Below are 22,293 nucleotides of genomic sequence, written 5' to 3'. Positions count from 1 at the left end.
TGTATTTTTGTTAACAGTGAATTAGCAAGTGTTACTTTTGTTATTCCCACGAAGAAACCAGTCTGTGTCTTTGGCAGCAATTTTGACCATACAAAGCGGCAGACAGTGTTAGGTAGAAGTCCTGGATATCTGAGTAATCTTTTGTGTGTTAATAGCAACAGGTCAGTGAAAAATGCATATTTGAGAATTGGAGCACTCCAATGCACTGGTGACACTGCACGGTTAGATAGAAAGACAATTTGCCATTTTCTTGAAATTTTTTTTATTGATCTACAAATACAGCATTTTTAATCAAGGTAAAATAGAAAAAGAAAGCATGTTACACATAAAACATGCATACAAGACCTTGTACAATGAGCAGCATCTAGTGTAAACCATCAAAGTCAAACTTATGTCAAACCTTCTAATTGTTATTTATACATGGTGTATTAGGATGCAGGTACAGGCAGGTTTACAAAAAATGACCATTTCAAAAGTTGTCAAAAGTTTATCTCAGGACAGAATGCAGTGTCTCTGTCCATGGGCTGTGTCTGGAGTTAATGCTCTCTCCAATTTAAGTAAATGAAACAGAACTTCAAAACTAGGCACAGTCCATGGATAAGAGAAGCATTGTTTCTAGGAAAAAAAAATATAGATTTTTTTATTATCCCGGAAAAAACCTTTAAGTGTATCAAAAAAAACAATTACAAAACTCTACAATGTACAGAAAAAGAAGTGCGTGAGACCATGAAAACTGCATAGAAAGATGTAAACCACATTGTGTATTTGACCATAATTTATACAACATATTCAGGAATGTTATAAAAAAAAAAAATAATAATAAACATGTTTATATAGATAGTACACCAAGAGTTACAAATTGCTGTAACTACACAATAAATACTTAAGTGTAACATTATAAACCACGTTATGTAACATCACCATTTACCTAATATGCTGGAGGTTTAGTGCATGTTTTTTGTCACATATGATTGTTAGGCAGTTGCTTTTCTGACATCTAAATTCCAATGCAAAAGCTCAACACGCAGTGCCCTTATGGAGGTGTATGTGCGAAGTACTCAAACAGTGGAGCTTATATGGGCCAGCTGATAACAAATTCATTACAAATAGTTACAAGAAACCTCAGTCTCTAAGGGTGCATTCATACGTTCAGTTTTTCAGATGCTATTTTCAAAGCCAAAGGCAGGTGTGGATCATAATGGGTGAGACCATAGCATTGAAAGGTGCCACTCCTCCCCTTTTTTCATTTTGACATAAAAAAAACTGAACGCACCCTCAGGGCCAAAGAAGCAAATATATAACCTACATTATTCAGTACTTATGATATAAGGCTGCTTACAGAAAAAGTGTACATTCAGAACAAACATGTAGTATTAAGCTTGTAGTTCCAGGGTCTAAGTGTGTACTCTGTAAAACACACAAGTACATATTGTCACACAGTAGATGTCTTGCCAGTCTGTTGCTTAATGTGATAACATGCTGCGGGACATGTAATGCAAATTGTATTTGCTGTACCAGGCAGTAGCAGCCTGGCGATAAACAAGTACTTACCTCCTCTGGTGCTCCAAGTCTCTAGTGCCCGTGGTCCTGTTTGTTTACAGAGACAGCACCTCAGCTTAGGCAACTTCCGGCCACCTGGCATGTACTTCTTTAATTCTTTTTAAACCCCCCCTCCCCTTAGTCCACCTATAGATTATTTAAGTCAGACAACCCCTTTAAAAAATAACAACTGTTGTAAAATACATAGTGAACCACATACACCTCTATGGATCTGTGTACACGTGCAGGCCGTTTTGCACACAAACATGGAACGCAAATATAGTAGTCTGAAAAAATGCATAATTCTGTTAATGAAGCAGTCAGCCAGTACAATAATAAATAAGTTTTCTGGTCTGCTGTACAACTACTGTCCTATCAATAGGATGAGTTATTAATAATTGATCAGAGAGAGTGAGGAGTTGGCATTTCAGCTGTAGTTTTTCTGCTTCACTAAAACAGCAGCATACTCACAAGAATAACCCACTCCATGCTGGAGAAACCTGAACACGCAAACCTACTGACTTCACCTACTATAACCATTTTTCATTGTATATTTATCATAATATTCTTTGCCTTCAGTCTGAATAAGACTGCATGGTTATAAATCTTAATAGATTGGCATCTTTTTTGTCCCCATCACTACCATGCCATTTCCACACTGCACATGGTGAAGCACGGAGCCATATACACAAGCTCAAGACCCTCCATATGCCTTTTTCTGCAAATCTGCCTTATGTTTGCTCAAGTTGTGATTTATGAATTCTCTAAAGAGCCACATAAACTCAAAAATGGCCACATAAAGAACCTGAAAAGAAAAATGGAGCAGCAATGTAAACCATATATTTGAGTGCATTAAAAAACTGCGTTCTTGGCTTCTATTATCCCCTTCAAATTTTTTTTTTAATAGCAGATAAAAAATTGCACCTCAGCCTGCATAATTCTTCCTGTTGTAAATAATGGAAGCATGATTGAAACTAACCTATTCCTCATACGCTTACATGCGCCTTCCATTGCCATTCAGTACTTAGCTTTCATTGGGCATCTCCAATGTAGGTGTGACCTGCCCTCAAACAGCATGTGCTGGTGCAGAAGTGTTTGCTGGAAGCTGTCAGGGCCAAAAGAGCAAGTTAAACATACTTTATTACTGAAAAACATGTCTGCTTTATAAGTGTCACAAGGGAAGAATTGCAGGACATAAAAGTTGAAATTTGGAGGACAATATGCAGTGCATAGGATTAGAACAGGCGACTATACTACACCAAGCTATAAAAAAAAACTGGTTTGTCATCAGCATTTTGAAATGAACAAAAAAAGAACACTAACCGCTTTAAATAGGATCTACTAGATATGGTTAGGACAGTTTTATCAACAATAAACAAAAATAGAGAAGTTCAGAAAATACATAAAAAGTGAAACATATTTGGCTTGGCACAAGTGCCCTTTTCTTTAAGGCAGGTCCCTGCAGTCTTATTGCACCAATGGGGGCAGAACTAAGTGCTGTACAATAAGCATAAAAAATAATTAAATTAAAAAAAGACATAAGTTAGTCTACAGCAGGACACAAACTTTTTAAGTAACCTAATGTTATAGGTTAACTGTAAAGGCAATTTTATGTTCAACTATCGAAATGATCAACATAATGGAAAAACCTAAAAGAATTCCTGCATTCTGTAAAAGGAAGTAGCCCCAACGACTGCAACCATGGTCACTTGCATCATTGTGCAACATTTCTGGCACCTAAGGGGAAGAAAAAAAGCATGTTACTGTGTGTCGGTAAAAATAAAAGAATGGTAGTTTTATTTATTTGGACCAGTAGGGCCCAGATATGAAAAGAGCAGTTTCATATTGTGGTCAGCCCATGACACAGCACCCTGCATAGTCCGTAGTTCCCAGACCAACCTATGGCAAGTGTGAAGAGGGGGGAAAAAAAAAAAAGTTACTTCATCAATTTCAGTTTTGAAGTGGTTATAGGGTGGTAGCACACATGGTGTTTTGAACCTGTTTCTAGTCTGTTTAAAATGCATGCATTTTAAAATCAGTCCATTAAAAAATGCATGCATTTTAAAAAAGCATGTGTCTTTTTTTTATTAAACGTATTAGTCAGTTTTTTAATTAAGATAATTGGGAAAACCAGACAACAGATGACATCTTAAAAACACATGCGTTTTTTAAGGCACTGAAAATGCATGACTAAGAACTGACTAAAAACTGGTTGAGCCTTAAAAACGGGTTCAAAACGCCATGTGTGCCACCACCCTTATTTGATGAAGGTGGACAACCCCTTTAAAAGGTCAAACACATCTTTCTCATTCAAAAATGCAAGCAAATAGGTCAAATAGCAACTGCATTCGGGAGTAACTCCAACCCCTGAACATGAATTACATTTGTGAATGTAAAGTGAAAGCAGCCACACATGGTGTTTTTTTGTTCAAAGAGGACAGGTTCAAAGCAGCCAAACATGTTGTAATAAGTAAAAACGCATGGGTTTTTAAAAACTGGCCTGTTTTAAAGCATGTTTTTTCAGTCAAAAACGCCACGTATGGCATCTCCCCGAGGCCACAGTCCCACGTTCCGCTAGGCGTCCATTCATAAGGCACAGGGGGCGATCCCCGACCCAAACGCACATGCATTTCCAGGGATGTGCGTGCGGGCCGAGGACTGGCCCCTGGGCACTAGCATCGCGTCATGAACGGACGCCGAGCAGAACGTGTGACTGCCTTTGGGTGATGTTACACGTCCCATTTTAAAGCATGCGTTTTCAATCCGTTTAAAAACCAATGCGTTTTTTTTTAACTGTTTACCATGCATTTGGCTGGCGGCACACATGGCGTTTTGAACCAGTTTTTAAGCAGTCCATAAAAAAGCATGCATTTTTTACGGGTTTTGCCAATTATCTTAATTAAAACTGGTAAAAAACGCCTGCTTTTTTAACAGACTGCTAAAAAACGGCCCCAAAAAAGGGTTCAAAGTGCCACGTGTGATAAACAGGTTCAAAGCATTAGAATGGCGGCACACTTGGCATTTGGAACCTGTTTTTGGGCCGTTTTTAAGCAGTCCATTAAAAAGAGTGTGCATTAAAAAAACCATGCGTTTTTGCCCAGTTTTAATTAAGATAATTGGAAAAAACGGTCAAAAACACATGCGTTTTTTAATGCCTTAAGATAAACAGGTTTAAAGTAGCCAAATGCATGGTTATGGGACTTAAAACGCATGCTTCAAAACTGACCAAAAATGGGATGCTTAGGGCGTGGTCACACTGTGCGCTTTGGTTGCGTTTTCATTGAAAAACACATGCAGTAACGTGACATTAACAGATGTTCACAAGGTTATGTTCACACGCACAATTTGAATTGTGTTTACATAAATGAAGTTTAAACAAAAATCAAACACTGAATATGAAAGCGGCCTGAGGGTGGTGCCGCACATGGCGGTTTTAGGTTGTTTTTATGCAGCTCGTTAAAAAAAAGCATGCATTTTTTTACCGTTTTTGGCCATTTTGGGGAAAAAAACAGTCAAAAACGGATGCGTATGCGCATATATTTAATGGACTAATTAAAACGGATTCAAAACGCACGTGTGCCACCACCCTAAGATTGCATTCACAAGTTGCAGTTCAAACTGCATCGTAAAGGACTGTATTCAGTTTCCATGTGTTTTAAAGTGCAGTTTCATAGTTTAACAGCGGAAAGACATTCATTGAACAAATGAGACATTAATTGCACAGGTTTCACTTGTAAAAAAAATAATCAAAAACTGCACTAAAACCGGCATCAAAACTGGAAAATAATGGAGACGAGCTACAGTGTTAATGAACGTGTTAATGTACCCTTATGGTCAAATAATCAGTTAAAATAACAGGTACAAGTAAATAGTTCAGTACAAACGTGCTGCCAATCAACATGCAATGGTTTGTTAGTTTAGTGATCATATATTATGCAGCATAAATAGGATATTCTCCCCTTAAATGTTCAAATCATACTACCAAATTTTGTACTTTGAAGGAGGGGGGGGGGGCTTTTTTACTACTTGTTTTTTGAGGTTCACACTTTGAAAGTGAAAAGAAGAGTACAGTAGGTTGGCAAATATCACAAAAAAATGCGCTTCTGCAAATTGGCAGTTGAGACAATTGTGAGACACTTGTAAGTCAGAATAACAATATAACAAGATAAAGACCTTGTATCCCTTATGGAACTGCAGGCATGCAAGCGCCATAAAATAAAGAGGTTAAGGAGTCATTCTGATTTTTTTTATAAAAACATACATCAAAGCACATAATATATGAAAATACATTTATGCAAATATTACAAGTAAAGAAGTGAGTCCACAAGGAAACACTTACGGTCTTTAAAACAGTAACAGTACTTACCATGTCTACAAAAGCAACATACATAAATAATCCTGCTGTAAGGGCAAAGATCCACTGTGAAACATGTTCTGCGTAGTGTCCTATAAGAATCCCAGTCATCATACCAAGGTATGCCAACATGGCAGACAGTGCATTGTATAAAACTGCCTGCCTGACAGTCATACCAGCTTTCAACAGGACTGCAAAATCGCCTAAAGAAGACAGAAGCAGCAGTGTAAACCTGAAAGTTAATTCATAGCAGAAACCTATATCTGAATTGCAAACATTTTTACAAACACCAAACAAACCAGTTTCAAAGTTCAGACAGGATTCCACATCAGAGGAACAAGAATTTTATGTGATATTATAAAATGTTTATACATTTATGCTGAAAAGTGTAATGACCTCTGCAGAATTTTTGTTTTCTTGGCCTTTCTCAAAGAATATGAACACAAAAACTTGTTTTCCACTCATTGTAAATGAAGCCATTTATCGTCAAACAGCTAAGTTTTCTCTTTTTAAAAAATGACGGACAAAACCATCCACATGACCCAGAAAAAGGCCATGAAAGCCAAAATCTGTAGGGGTATGTAAACTTTGAAGTACAATTATATACACATACATATAAAAGATAGTTATCCACATAAACTGAAGGATGGAAATCATATCACAATATGCTGATTGAGAGCTGCAGAAACCAGTGTTGCTACACTACACACTTTCTTCCAAAGCAGTCACTGTAAACAGCACAGAAAGTGACGTGTGCTATACGGTAGATAAAATTTATTAAAATTATTGGTCACAGACTAAGGCTGTGTTCACACGTTGAGTTTTGAACCATATGACAACAGCTGAGGAAAGATTATTTGTCCAATTACATTACTGTTAATATTTGCATCTACAAGACACAACCGTTAACATTGCATTAACAAAAACATTTGTTAACCCATTGGTAAAGCATGTTTAAAGTCACGTTAACTGTTGTGTTTTGTAAACAAATGTTTACAATGTAATTAGGCAAATCGCCTCTCAGCTGTTGTAATACGTTTTTAAAAACGCAATGCAAACACAACATGTGAATGCACCCTTAGAACACAGCTCTATGAGAGAAGCATACCCATCAATATGTAGGTTATGCATATTGATGCTGCAAATTGAGAGAAATTTAGATTTTACACAATAGTAGCTCTTCTGCCTTGCAGCGCTGGAGTCCTGGGTTTTAGTGCCACCCAGGTCAACATGTGCAAAGAGTTTGTATGTTCCCTGCATGTTTGCATGGGTTTCCTCCCACACTCCAAAACATACTGGTAGGTTGATTAGATTGTGAGCCCCATCAGGATAGGGACCAAATTTGACAAGTTCTGTGCAGCGCTGCATAATCTGCGTGCGCTATAAAAGGAGTTATTTTGTACACCAAGTATAAGTGTTTGGCATATCTTTCCTGTTTCTTAAAACAATTTACTAAAATTGATCATTATGTGTATGCATATTATCTTCTCAATAGTCCCCCACAGCACCCATTTACACAAATTACACCCAACACAGAAGGCTAATGGTGGTGGCACACATGGCGTTTTTAACCCGTTTTTAGTCCGTATTTGAAAACAAATCAGTTTTTTGACCGTTTGTCTGTTTTCCAATTATCTTAATTAAGATAATTAGGAAACATGGTCAAAACAGATGAGTTTTTAAAACATATGCATTTTTAAAGACTGCTTCAAACCACCCTTTTTAAAATGAATCCATTTTTGACAGCTTTTCCCAATTATCTTGAGATAAACAGGTTGTAAGCAGCCAAACGCATGGTCCAAAAACACCATGTGTGGCATCACCCTTCGGCCTCAAATACAGGAATGTAAATGCATTCTGAAGGCCGCGTGCAACGGGCCTTGTGCCATCACTTGCAGCCGTATGATGTCACTGGGTGTGTGCTACTCGCCCCACTGATGTCCATATGAATGCTATTCCTTCTCCTACAGTGTGGGCAGTTGGCACATTCCTGGTGCAGTGATGGATAGTGCATACACCGCAACCTACACATTAGAAGGTAATAGGCAGTGAGTTAGCCGCAGTTTGTGTGGCTAGCTCCCCGTCATAGCACACATTCCTGTCCAAAAGGCCTTACTGTAAGTATCCCATAGAGTGACATTTTTATTTTGGCAATTTGGTGAAATTATAGAAAAATATTCTAGTTTTACCTAACTCGTGTGGCAATTCATGGCAAAAAACTGCAACCGAAGTGCTCAAGCCACTGGAAAAACCTTCAGTGAATGCAGCACCTACAATACAAAGACAAATGTTCCAACAATATACTGACAGAATAAACCAACAAAGAGAAAATATTAGATTAACCCCTTATCACAGACACTGTTTTCGCTCAATGACTAGATTCGATTTTTAGAATCTGACCAATAATTGGTTATAACTTCAGAACGCTTTAACATATCCAGGTGATTTTGAGATTGTTCTCTCGAGACACATTATACTTCATGTTAGTTGTAAAATTTAACAGATTAATTTTTTCAGAATGAAATGCAATACTTAAATTTGGAAAAGTTTGGGAAAAATTCTTCATTTTGGATAGTTAAGCTACCCAAAAAGCTTGATAACTAACATTACCGAAATGTCTGCTTTGTGTTGGAATGATATTTTATGCATCCTCTCATTTTTCTAGGATGTTATGAGGCGCAGAACTTTAGGTGCGATTTTTCTAATTTTCATAAAAATTGCCAAAACTCACATTTTGAGGGACAACTCAGCTTTCAAGGGACTTTGAAAGGCCTAAATAATAGCAAAACCCCATAAACTACCCCACAACGCATATAAAACAACTTCTATTAAGTCAATTCAAGTGTTTCACATGGGTTAAAACAAAATGGATGTGCGGCTTAGAAACTTTAGAATTTTTTTGGAAAACACATTCATTTAGGCCAAAAATGACACTTTTATTATCTATAAAATGATGGAAACCTCTGCAAAATTTGATGCCCAATTTCTCCCGAGTGTACGGATACCCATGGCCGGGTATAGAATGAAAGCAGCGCCATTCACAGCAGATTTGTATTATCACAATGTACAAGCTATAAAATTTTTTGATAATGTAAACATATAGATAGATAATTCTTTTTCGGGGTCTATAGCTTATTTATGAGATTTTATTAACTATTTCAAGGAAGATACAAAACAAAATATAACATAAACATAATATTTTATCTTTATTCTCTGGTCACTACGATTACAGTGATACCTCATTTATACAGGCAGTGCCCGGGTTACATACAAGATAGGTTCTGTAGGTTTGTTCTTAAGTTGAATTTGTATGCAAGTCGGAACTGCACATTTTATAATTGTAACTCCAGACAAATCTTTTTTGGTCTCTGAAAATTAGATTTTAAAAAATGTTGGACTGTCTTAAGAACCAGGATTAACAATGAACCTTAACTGCAAACGCCTTTGATAACGATGCTGTTTCTTGTAACCTGGGACTAAAGTACAGAAAATTACCAATTACTAGAGGTTCGATTGTAACTAGGGGTCGTCTGTAAGTTGGGTGTTCTTAAGTAGGGGACCGCCTGTATAGTTTTCTTTATCTTTGCTCAACCAAAATTGGAGAAAAGTCACTTTTTTTTACCTATCAACAACTTTTTCAGGGGCATAACTTCTTCTTCTTTTTGCCAAGAGTGGTTCTTTTCAGTCGTATCAAATAAGGGCACGCAACTTTTTTTGATCACTTGTAAAATTGTATATTAAGGAAAGTTTTTTTGTGGGTTTTTTTATGCCGTTCACCCAGTGGGCTCAATATTGTTTTAGAATTATTGATACAGACGTGGTGATACCAAAATATGTACTTTTGTGTTTTGTATACTTTATTTTATATGTAATCGATTGGGGACTTTATTTTGTTATTATAGAATTATTTTTACAGGGTTTTTTTTTTTTACTTTTCCACTCTTGGGCTTGAACAAGTAATCATCCAAATTGCATTGCTGTGTATAACTCAAGTAACTGCCTGATCTACCATGACCACACCTTATGCTGATATGGCCTAGTGATATAAAAGATAAAATGACTAGCCAATTAATCTCTATGATATTCCCTTAAGACCAACTAGAACATATTTTTCATTTTTATTGAGGATTCTATATTATCGAAGCTTTGCAGAATTACCTCTGCTTCTCAATGTACAGTCATTTTACAATAAACTCACCAATCGCTAAGCCATCACTGAAGTTGTGTAGACCATCGCCCATTATTACCATCCAGGCCAAAGAAGCAATTCCAGCATCTTTTAGCTCTTCCCGAGAGTAGCGCTGAGAATGGCTGTGTGGATGGTGATTTTGGTGGTGGTGATGATGTAGGATATGATGATAGTCATGGTGATGATGAATAAGGTCATCAGACTGGCCTAGAGTGTCATGAAAATGGGAATGACATTTATTTTCACATCCTCTAGACACATATTCCCGGTAACTAGTTTCATCATGAGAATGAGCAATCATGACTTCTTCCTCCTCTTCTTCTGGTGCATCAGGTTGTCTCGTCTGAAAGTGATTCTCATCTTGTGCTTCACCTTCTACGTAGCTTTCATGATCTTGGTAATGGAGAAATATGGATTGTTATTATTTAATTTACATTTTGTTCAGTTTTTGCTTAAAGTGTATACCATTTATTTATATTTCAATGTACTGTCCCGATAAAGCAAATAAAGTAAACAGGTGAATGACATTTGTTGAACAGGTTTCCGCTTCAAAATCAAATTCACCATTCAGTTCACGTCTTTCACCTGTTAAATGAACAAAACAAAACTAAAACCACCTCAAAGCTGATTGCGATGCAGTTGTAACTGCAAAGTGTGAGCGTACCCTGTGCTCCTCTTGGAATGCAAGAAGAGGGACTGGAGGCAGAGAGGAGCTCACTGCAGCATCAGACCCTAGACTTCTGATCCAAGGGCAACTGAAATTATGTACACTAGGACTGATAGAGAGAGGTTGAAATTATTTTTGTGAAATGCTGTATTTTTGTTAATACGGAGAATTAGAGAATGTGTTATTTTATTATCCTGAATATATTTAAGAATCTTATCTTCGTGGGAATAACCCTTTAATAAATCCCCTTTTAAATAGTTACTCCTGTTAATTTACTATTTACTGGCAAACTAAAACCAAGCAGATTGTACACAATCCAAGTGAATAAATAGCCGTGTTGCAGCATCCTGAAACTGTCCTCCTTCGCTCTGTATATTGTGTAGTTACAGCACTGCAAGCTTTTCTTAGGACAGGTCATCAATATCTAATACCAGGAGACCCCTTTTAATTGAATACTTTGCCTCTAGTCGGCCATATTAGATGTGATATGGGACATGGGAGCCTTCATTAAATCTCTTAGCTGGCATGATGACCCCTTGGCATGGAACTGGCCCATTTGGCATGATTTTAAGGGCACATAGGAAACACCTCTATCTTCAAATGCTGCTGTAGCATCTCAGGGGGCTAAGCTGTGCTGCATTTGTTTGCTATGGAAAACAAGCTCTCTTTTTTATTTAGCTGCACAAAAGGAAGAAAACAGAGGGGCACAGCAACAAAAACACAGCAGATTTTTTGGAGCATTAACTTGAAATCAATCAGTCGAGGCAATACTCAATCAAACTGTGTGCGGGGGTGCACTAGCTCTCATGGTTCACGATGCTTAGAAAACAATGCATTCAAGAGGGAAGAAAGAGCTGGCACTCACCGCTGTAGAAGTAAAATCAGTCTTTTATTCCATATCGCTTTAAAAACTTCGCTACAGGAGAGAGGAATAAAGCGCTTCGCGCTACAAGCGCTTAATCCTGCGATTGTAGCGCGAAACAGGCCGTCGCCTCTTGTGGGCTCCTGCTTTATTCCTCTCTCCTGTAGCGAAGGTTTAAAGCGATATAGAATAAAAGACTGATTTTACTTCTACAGTGGTGAGTGCCAGCTCTTTCTTTCCTCTTGAATGCATTGTTTTTTTATTTAGCTACTTATTTTGGATTTTTTGTTTCTCTTACACTTACGAGAACCAGATTCAGATGCCTCTTTTTCTTCAATATGTGAATGGTTTGACAGCTGTTTCTTAATTTCTAATTCCTCTTCATTTTCAGATTTCTTCTGATTCTTAAATAAAATTAAATATAAAGCAAAAGTATCACAAGGTAAATAATACAGGTAAATTAGAAGCTCTGTTACCCCCCTTCCATCGAGAATATATAGGCTCTTGAAAGTAACAGTTGGCATCTTCACATGAGTGTATACAGAGTCAAAATCTACTGCTTTGATGACCATTTTGTCGCTTCTGACTTGCTGAAAGTATACATGGGCAAGAGTGAACCAATCACCTCAACAACCACCCTACCACCCCACCATGCAAAACAAATAAATTAACCATGTATTGTCAAATATTTCTACCTTTTGTTTCTTGTCTTTATATTGCTTGATCAATGTGATCAAATGCTCCACAAGGAACATAAAATAGAGACCGCCAAGGGCTGTCACACCCTTTAATGTTGCATCTAAATGAGCTTCTTCATCTTCCCCTTCATGACTTTTATTTGCAATTCTGCCGTGGCTATGGGAAGGCTGTAAATGAGACTGGAGAAGAAAACATATGAGCTTATTTCAAACATATGAGGTATCATTTTGGCCATTATGGGGCATATTTTACAGTGTGTCATAATTCACACCAAAAAAACAACTTTAAACACTGAACAAGGGTTTTAGACAGTGTTAAGACAATTTTGACTTGGGAGTGAGGCCCGCAATACACCAAAAGTACACCCACTTGTGCTGTATTTATCCCACATAAAATAGGCCAACTAATAAGAGGTGAAAATTCTGAAACCAAAATCATCATTCAACAAAAAGTCTATATGTTTAAAACAGAAAACACATACAATACAATAACCCTTGTGACACAAGTTCCCTTTCCTCAGAACCTCCATGCCAAGTGTAGGGGGATATTATAACCCCCATGGAGTGGGTTATACCTGGCTGCGGAGTGTCCAGAGACACTAGATATAGAAATTTTACACCCGCAGCCTCAGGGAAAAAAAAATTGTAATACTTTTTCGCACATCGTGGATAAAGCACAAGAGGTGACGGTGTGCTTCACGATTTCTGCCCTTTCTGAAGGTGTTCAAACTGAATAAGGGAATTGCTAAAAGAAAGTATATCATAAATAACAGGAAAAAGGAGAACACTGTCCAGAAATCCTGAATATCATGTTAACAGACATTATAAAAACTCCATGGTTATCTAAACGGCATATAAGGGGAAGTAATATTTTGTCTTTAGGGACCGTGAACATGTACCAAGGTGAACTATATATAAACTATATATATCATATATAAACTATATAATAACAATCCTATATAGTTGCGTCTGTGTGGCAATGAATTTTGTAGTAGAGAATTGTAGCTGAATTCTACATACCTGTAAAATCAGGGGCACAGTATTGTCCAATACAGGTAGATTCTATATACAGGCAGTCCTCGGGTTACATACAAGATAGGGTCCAGAGGTTTGTTCTTAAGTTGAATTTGTATGCAAGTCGAAACTGTATATTTTATAATTGTAGATCCAGACCAAAAAAAATGTTGGCCCCAGTGACAATTGGAGTTTAAACATTTTTTTGCTGTAATGGGACCAAGGATTATCAAGAAAGCTTCATTACAGACACCTTACAGCTGATTATTGCAATCTGGGACTATAGTATAGCATTCAGAAAGCTTGGTTTGTCTGTAAGTCGGGTGTCCTTAAGTAGGGGACTGCCTGTATCAATATATACACACACATAGGACTTTACATATGTAATAATACAGATTATAAAAGGTACTTACATGAGGAAGAAGGTGTAAGAATGCATCTCCACTTAAAGTACCAACCGCCAGCGCCACAAGGAAACTTAACAAAAACTTGAAGAAAACCTTGTTCATAAGAGGAACCAAGATAATACCCACTAAAGACAGCACACTGATAACGGTGATAGCTATGAAGCCACCAATCCACGCTGTTAAAAATAAAAATAAATCATTATTTTTACAACAGAAAGTTAAGAACATGGCATAATTGTCAGACTAATTTATGATGTGGCTTAAAGAGGAAATTCTCATCTTTAATGAGACACCAAAAGCATGTTTTCTAGGTACTATAGAACCAAAGATGAGGCATCTGAAGTGACACTCCCTCTGCAGTCTCCAAATGTGATTCATTGCAGAAATCTTCCCAGTCCATTCTCACATGAGCCTGGACTGGGAAGGTTCTGGTTACTGATAGCTTGCGTTTCCATAGAAAATGCAGCATACGTGATCGGACCAAGGCCCGCCCCTGTACCCTAGCACTGCATTTGTAAACGCAGTGTAAACTGTACGTGTGACCGCCCTAAGCCTAATGGCTAGAGTTAAAAATGTTATCCTGCCCACACTTGCTCCATGGAGCTTCATAGTGGCTTCCTATTGCTTGATGGAAAAAGCAAAGCCAGCATTCTCTTGCTCCACCATCACTTCTACCTCTCTGTAAGAGCCTTCCAATCCAAAAAAAGGAATGGAAAATATTGTGTCACTACCTTTTCTGCCCCTATAACCGAAGTAGTAGTTATCAATGACTTCACATAACTGCACTCAGATGCATCTTTCAGACAAAAATTCTGAAGAGTTTATAGGTTGTACTATTCTACATGGTTGTGACAGCTCTTTGACGGGCATGGGGAAGCTCCTTTTCAGCTGCAAAAATAGAGCTCCCCTACCTAAATCTAGCCATCCTAGAATGTCATTAGAGGCTGCAGGTGCTCCACTTACCTGGAAGTCAAAAAAATAAAAGTATCACTTCTTCCCAATGGTATAGAAAAAAAAAGCAGCTAGAGCCACATAATAGTCACTGGAGAGGATAATGGAAACACTATGAGTACAGCCAGACAAAGGCCTGTCCTCTATCAGCTCTCAACCAACAGATTCTGCTGCATTGCCCATTAGGCCCAGCTGGCACTTTGTGCAGTTACTGAACTGTCTAGGCTACACCCTAAGAAGCCTACAAGCTTACAGTCTACCCTCCATTCTTATTATAAAAGCAATACATTTATTAAGATTAAAAAGGCTCTTACAATTATCTGCAATTACTTGAACATGAAGGCAATATACATAAATCATCCTTTATACATCAGATAAAGTTCTTACCTACTTTCTTGGAGTATCCACCTTGGCTACTTTCCGCTACCACTTCCTCCAGACTGATGAAGCAGGACTTCCTATCTATCAGATTGATAATCGCTGGACACATGTAGCCAAACTCACTGACCCCAAGCAGCATGTGCCTGTCCATGCCGTGCAAACGCAGCAGTCTGGATGCATTTAAACACTGGAACCAAATAAGACAAATTACATTATGATCATAATTACTAGTCTGCTGTATCCAGTGGTTTAGTTCAATTCTTCCAGGCTTTTCCTGTAGCATCACAAATGCTGACAGTAAATCTTGATTATTACAGACCCCGCTGATTCACAACAGGATCCAGTGGATTTCCTCCATTGTACTGCATGCTGCACTATTTTGTCAAGTAAATTTGAATCAATTTAAATTGGTGGCTCTTAAATGACCATCTGTTGCAGCCATGAACCTAATCTTACCAATAAGATCATCTCTCCCACCTCTTGTATTTATAGAAGAAGCAGGACAAGGATCAATCGTCTATAGGTCACACTGTAGGTGTAAAGTCAACTTTAAAGGGAACCAGTCATCAGCAGTTGGCCTAATAGATCACTACCAGTATATTGTCAAACAGTGTAATTTTCTAGTTTTTGTTTCTTTCATATCCCAGTGTGATGGCATCATCTAGAAAATCACATTTGATGCGAGATGTAAATTGATTGTATAAAGTCAAGGAGGCAGAATGCTCTGAACCCCTCCTCCTCTGTGATTGGCATTATGCATCGGACTTCAGGACATCTGGTTAGTGATGTCTCTGGTTGCAGGACGATCAATAACAGTGAAGGGGCATTCTGAGGAAGAGAGAGCTTGTCTCCGGTGTTACAATGTCTGCCTTCTTGACTATTTACAACCAGTTTACATCTCACTTCAAAGTTGATTTTCTGGATGACACCACCACACTGGGTCACAAAAAAAGATCATCTGAATGGTGTTCAGCTACTTGGCAACATACTTATAGTGGTTTATTAGGTAAATTTCTGCTGACAGGTTCCCTTTAACCTTATGGGAGCAAATTAAGTGATGACATCCATTTTTACTGCCGCAGATGCTTTATGGGAGGAGTCAGAAGCCAAAATGTAAACAATCACACTTGTGGCCAGTGCACATCTCTGCTTGGCCTACAGTTCTTCCCTCCAGAGGACGCCCCCATGACCTTCTACTTCCCTCTCCCACAAGATGCAGCCTCTACCTATCTCTCCATTGCTGCAGCTCGCGGCCCAGCAGAGGGGAGTGTAGTCCAGTGTGGATTTATCCACATGGAACGATTTTGCAGCGTAAAACTACCCTTCAAGTGCCATTAACACTTGTACAGGCATTTTTTCCACCTCGGCCCTCAATTATGAGCCAAAACCAGGTGTGGTCGAAAACAATGAGAAGGTGAAGGTCTTTCCATGACACCTTTTGTGCCATAACCCCCACCCTACCTCGGAAGAGCTAAGGGAAATGTACCCCTTCCACAGCATACAAGATAAATATCTGATTGCAGGGGGGTTGACTACAAGGAACACTTGCGATCTTCAGAACAGGGGACCACAAGTCCCCCTTAGACGCCCTGTGATGACCGCTTCCAGTTTCAGCCCATGCTGTGCTCCTTTACCTTCAATGAGACTTTTGGCATGGCTCATACAAGAAGTCAATCTCACTGTGCTGCTAAGGAGAACATACTGAGGATATGGAATAAATGTTCTTTGTGGGAAGCTCCCTTATTCAGTAAGAGGAGTCCAACACATTTACAAGGAAGGAGGTCCCACTCCCCCTTACTAATGGGAATTTGCCCTGCCACCCTATTGCTAGAGTGTTAAACATAGCCAAAAGTGCTCAGCCATTTCCAGCAGTCACATACAGAATGTGTTCATTAGCTGCAGATGTCCAAGTTTCTACAACAACTGCACCAACTACATCAAGAACCCAAAATGACCTATACGTGGATGAGCCACTGTAATAAATGAAGAATCCTCCCAGAGACCAGCAGCTCTCCTCTCCCGTCAGCTTAGTGCACTACATGACCTAGTTCACACCTGCAACACTAATATAATGTATGAAAAGGCCATTAAAATCAACAAAAAGGTTACAGATCCATAAGACTTCCCTTATAGTTTTAGATGGATGGGCCCAGTTCACACCTCCCATACTATGTCATAAAAGTGAATTGAGCAGAGTTTGCACACAAGATCTCCGGGACGCCTCTGTTCTGGCTAGGAGTCAAGGGTCAGACATCCTAAGCCATCACTGGGTAAACTGTATAATACATGAGGGAGGCCATCATCAGGGGTAACAGACCAGGGTGACACTGATGGTGGCAGTCCTGGGCTAATGAATTACCTTCCCTAGCAACAGCGCTGCGGCAGCTGGGAGTACACTAGTACAAGAGTGATGATGGGGAAGTAGTGCTGTCCTGCAGCCCTCACCTCTAAAGGCCCTGCGCTGAAGAGGCTGCTGACAGGTTCCTCCGGAGCCCTGACATGCCGCCTCTTCCTCGTCTTGTCACAGGTAGTGGAGCTGCTGTGCTCCGGAGTGCTGGCACCAGCCGTGTGCGGATCATGAGGATGATGATGCGGATGATGGTGGTTGTGGTGGTGATGGCTGTGGTTGTGATGATGGTGCTCCTTAGCAGGGAGGCTTCTCAGTCTCTCTATGCGGAGATTGCGGAGCAGCTGGCGAAAGCCATCCACGCTCAGGCTCTGGTTATTCTCGCCGTAGCGCTGGAACAGCAGGAGCAGGTTGTGACGCTGAACCTTCACGGCCAGCACCGGGTCTATCCCGGAAGGGACCACACTGGCGGCGGCAGCGCTGCTGCTATGAGGAGGGAGGGTGACGGTAATGGCGGCCTCGCTCCCGGTGCTCGGCCGGTAGAGAATGGCGGACACAAGTAACACGTAGAGCGGCCCCATCTTTTCCTCGTGCAGTTCTTTCTCTGCCGCAGCAGACGGGACAACCGGACCACACCCACGTGTGACGTCACGGGACGGGGCGTGGCCTGCCACTAGTCGCACAGCTCATGTATCAGCAGCACTCTGCCCGGCGGTTACCTCACTCTATGATACACAGTCATTACATTGACTCCCTAAGGACGCAGCCAGTTTATAGCTTAACCCCTTAAGGACGGAGGGTTTTCCGGCTCATTTCTCGCTCTCCAACTTCAAAAATCCATAACTTTTTCATTTTTCCGTGTACAGACCTGTGTGAGGGCTTATTTTGTGCGTAACAAATTTTACTTTCCCGTAATGTTATTTATTTTAACATGCCGTGTACTGCGAAGCTGAAAAAAAATTCCAAATGTGGAAAAATTGAAAAAAAACCGCACGTGCGTCACGTTCTTGTGGGCTCAGTTTTTACGACTTTCACTCTTCGCTCCAAATAATACGCCTACTTTATTCTTTGGTTCGGTGCGATCGCGGTGATACCAAATTTATATAGGTTTTATTGTGTTTTAATACATTTTAAAAAATTAAACGAATGTGTACAAAAAAGAAAAAAATTTTTTTGCCATCTTCTGACGCTAATAACTTTTTCATACTTTGGCGCACGGAGCTGGGGGAGGGGTCATTTTTTGCGAAATGAGGCGACGTTTTCATTGCTACCATTTTGAGGTCTGTGCGACATTTTGATCATTTTTTATTTCATTTTTTATGTTATGTAAAAAGGTGTAAAAGTCGCATTTCGGACATTTGGGCGCCATTTCCCGCCTCGGAGGTCACCGCCGGCCGTAACCGTTTTTATATTTTGATAGATCGGGCATTTTGGGACGCGGTGATACCTAATATGTTTGTGATTTTTACTGTTTATTATGTTTTATATCCGTTCTAGGGAAAGGGGGGTGATTTGAACTTTTAATATTTTATTAATTTTTTTTATTTTTTAAACTTTTTTTTTTATTTTTTTTTTCACTATCTTTTAGACCATCTAGGGTACATTAACCCTAGATAGTCAGATCGCTCCTACCATATACTGCAATACTTCTGTATTGCAATATATGGCATTTTTGCAGCACATTCATTACAATGAGCCACTGGCTCATTGTAACGAATCTGCAGCTGCCAGATAGCCTCGTGTCAAAAGAAGACACGAGGCTACCATAGCAACCGATCGCCGCCCCCCGATGACGTTCGGGGGCGTGGCGATCGAAAAAAAGATGGCGGCGCCCACGCGCCGCCGTCTTTTAAACGCCGCCCGCGACTTTGCGGGCGGCGTTTAGAGGGTTAATAGCCGCGATCGGTGCAAGCACCGACCGCGGTTATTAGCGGTGGGGGTTTTGTGCAATATGCAAAAACCCCCACCTCTGTATGAAGAGGACTCAGCCCGTGAGCCCTCTTCATACAGCCCTTATACCTCTGCGCCGTAGAGCTACGGCGCAGAGCGTTAAGGGGTTAAAGGAAACCTACCATTTCAAATGGTAGGTTTAAGCTGCAAACACCGAGCACCAGCTCAGGGTGAGCTGGTGCCGGTGCTTAGTTTCGTTAGTGTTAAAACCACGGTCACTTTTTAAACTTTATAGCATAAACTGCTTCGGCGCTGCGTGCGCACGATCGTGTGCGCGCCTACATAGGAAATGCCGCAGGCGTTGCGCGCGCACGGTCGCGCACAGCGCCGAAGCGGCTTCTGCTATAAAGTTTAAAAAGTGTTAAAACCGCGATACCGCGGTTTTAACAATAACGAAACTAAGCACCGGCACCAGCTCACCCTGAGCTGGTTCTCGGTGTTTACAGCTTAAACCTACAATTTGAAATGGTAGGTTTCCTTTAAAGGGGACCTACCACTACGATTCTACCTATAAAGGTAGAATGGGTGGTAGGTGGATAAATGGGACGTAAGGATAGCCCTTTTTGGGCTAATCCTTATGTCCCAGCTATCCTTTTGTAAACTTTAATCAGTTGATATGTTAATTTAATTAAGTGGCTACTGGGGCGTGGAGTAGCCGGACATGAGGCTACTAGTCGCGGCTACTCCACGCCCCAGTAGCCTTGTTCCTCCGCCTACCGGGTAATCTTCGGTGCGCAGCTCCTCGTAGCTGCGCGCCCTCGTGCGAATATCCTGCGTTCTGCGCATGCGCAGGACGCAGGCCTACGGGTGCGCGGCCGTAGCTCCGAGGCCGGCGCTACTGCGCATGCGCAGACGCCGGGTGCTCGGACGAGGGCGCGCAGCTACGAGGTGCTACGCGCCGAAGATTACATGGTAGGCGGAGGAACAAGGCTACTGGAGCGTGGAGTAGCCACGACTAGTAGCCTCATGTCCGGCTACTCCACGCCCCAGTAGCCGCTTAATTAAATTAACATATCAACTGATTAAAGTTTACAAAAGGATAGCCGGGACGTAAGGATTAGCCCAAAAAGGGCCATCCTTATGTCCCATTCATCCACCTACCACCCGTTCTACCTTTAGAGGTAGAATCGTGGTGGTAGGTCCCCTTTAAGGCAGTGATGGCGAACCTTTAAGAGACCGAGAGCCCAGACTATAACCAAATCCACTTATTTACCGCAAAGTGCCAACATAGCATCTTAAGCAGTAACTTATTGCTACCTGCTCTTCAACATCTATCAATCGTATCGGCCTCTTGAGGCCACCAATACAGTTGAAAGAAGTAGGGCAAATTCAGACTATAATTGTAGCTTCTCACCAGGGTCTCTCTTTACAGCAAGAATGTAGTGTCCAGTAGGATGACCTACAAAGATACTGCAGTTCTATCAACACTATCACTTTTACCGCAGTTCCAAACAGCCAATGAAGTGTTGTTTTAAAACAGCGCTGATTGAAACAACTCTTAAATTGCCTGGGTCTGCAGGAAGATTTGGTGAATTTGGTCCTGTTTTGTGAGCTCTGTCTTGGGATCAATGGCCTGAGTGCCCACAGAAAGGGCTCTGAGTGCCACCTCTGGCACCCGTGCCATAGGTTCGCCACCACTGGCTTAAGGCATTTTTTGGATTCTGACATGCGTCGCTTTATATGGTTATAACTTTTGAACATAGTTACTTATCAAAGCAATTCTGAGATTGTTTATTCCTCACATGTTGTACTTCATTTTAGTGGTAAATTTTGGCTGATAAGTTTTGCGTCTATTTACAAAAAAAGAAAAAAAATTATGAATTTTTTTAAGAAATTGCCAATTTCGAAATTAAAAATCTTTGCGTTTTCAAGCAGATAGATTTACCACCTAAGTAAGTTGCTGAATAACATTTCCCATGTCTACTTTACATTTTTAGAATTTTTGAAATGTCTGGATAATTTTTTTTATGTCGTGCGGCTTAAAAATCGAATATGGATTTTCCATATTTTCAGAATTGACTATTTTGGGAACAAATACTGTTTTGAATGAAATTTTACATACTTAACATCAAACCTCTTCATAGTAATTACATCAAAATAGAGGTGAAATTTAGAATGGTCAAATTATGCCGGTTATACGCTCATTTAGCCCTAAAATTTACACATTTCCAAAACATAAAAATAGGAAACCCACCATACAATTTGTTATGCAATTTCTCCCTAGTTCAGAGACCCCCCACATGTGGCCGTTACTTGTTTTATGGGCGCACAGCGAGGCGCAGAAGGGAAGGAGTACCCTGCAGCTGCCAGGATTTTAGTTTCCTCATTGGCGCCTTTTGTAGGCTATAAAATTTTCGCTTTTTCTTTATTAGGGCCATGTGATGGCATTTTTTTTTTTGCTGGATGAGATGATTGTATCTATTGTTGAAAATTTAGGAATATTTTTTTGAGGGCAGGAGTAGAAAAGCATCAATTCTGTACTGGATTTTTTCCTTTTTCTTGGTGTTCACCGTATAGCAGCATACTGGGGATATGGGCTGGCAGGCTGTATACTGAGGCTATGGGCTGTCTGGCTGTACACTGGGGCAGGGGCTGTATACTGGTCGGACTGAATATACTAGGAGGACTGGCTAGCTGTATACTGGGGGGCTGGCTATATGTATATATATATATATATATATATATATTACAGTGGGCTGGATGTATACTGGGACTGTATACCGGGGGGGGGGGGGTTGGCTGGCTATATACTGGGGGGGGGGTGCTGGCTACTAGTAATAGTAGCTATATTCCTGTACATAGGGGGCAGTATTATAGTAGATATATTCTTGTACTTAGGGGGCAGTGTTATAGTAGTTATATTCCTGTACTTAAGGGGCAGTATTATAGTAGTTATATTCCTGTACTTAGGGGGCAGTATTATAGTAGTTATAT

At 40.1% G+C, this 22,293-nt stretch overlaps 1 protein-coding gene across 1 annotated transcript; it reads right to left on the bottom strand.

The window, feature by feature from the left end:
• Positions 1 to 245: 245 nt before the first annotated feature.
• Positions 246 to 18,122, bottom strand: SLC39A6 (solute carrier family 39 member 6). Its single transcript, XM_072152818.1, has 9 exons — positions 17,508 to 18,122; positions 15,069 to 15,249; positions 13,737 to 13,906; positions 12,307 to 12,489; positions 11,916 to 12,015; positions 10,092 to 10,475; positions 8,083 to 8,163; positions 5,906 to 6,096; positions 246 to 3,276 (listed from the first exon to the last, which is right to left on the bottom strand). The coding sequence occupies exons 1-9, from the start codon at positions 17,988 to 17,990 to the stop codon at positions 3,124 to 3,126; spliced, it is 1,926 nt and encodes a 641-aa protein (XP_072008919.1). The 5' UTR covers positions 17,991 to 18,122; the 3' UTR covers positions 246 to 3,123.
• Between the last annotated feature and the right edge of the window lie 4,171 nt (positions 18,123 to 22,293).

The sequence above is a fragment of the Engystomops pustulosus genome, chromosome 5 (assembly GCF_040894005.1).
Source record: "Engystomops pustulosus chromosome 5, aEngPut4.maternal, whole genome shotgun sequence".
Taxonomy (NCBI): Eukaryota; Metazoa; Chordata; class Amphibia; order Anura; family Leptodactylidae; genus Engystomops; species Engystomops pustulosus.
This window is presented reverse-complemented; position numbering and strand designations above follow the sequence as displayed.

Excerpts from the sequence above, each read along its gene's own strand:
- SLC39A6 (XM_072152818.1), bottom strand. The coding sequence starts at position 17,990 with ATGGGGCCGCTCTACGTGTTACTTGTGTCCGCCATTCTCTACCGGCCG. Across the intron at positions 13,907-15,068 it reads TGGATACTCCAAGAAAGTAG|CGTGGATTGGTGGCTTCATA; the intron begins GTAAGAACTTTA and ends TATTTTTAACAG. Across the intron at positions 3,277-5,905 it reads ATGTTGCTTTTGTAGACATG|GTGCCAGAAATGTTGCACAA; the intron begins GTAAGTACTGTT and ends TCTTCCCCTTAG.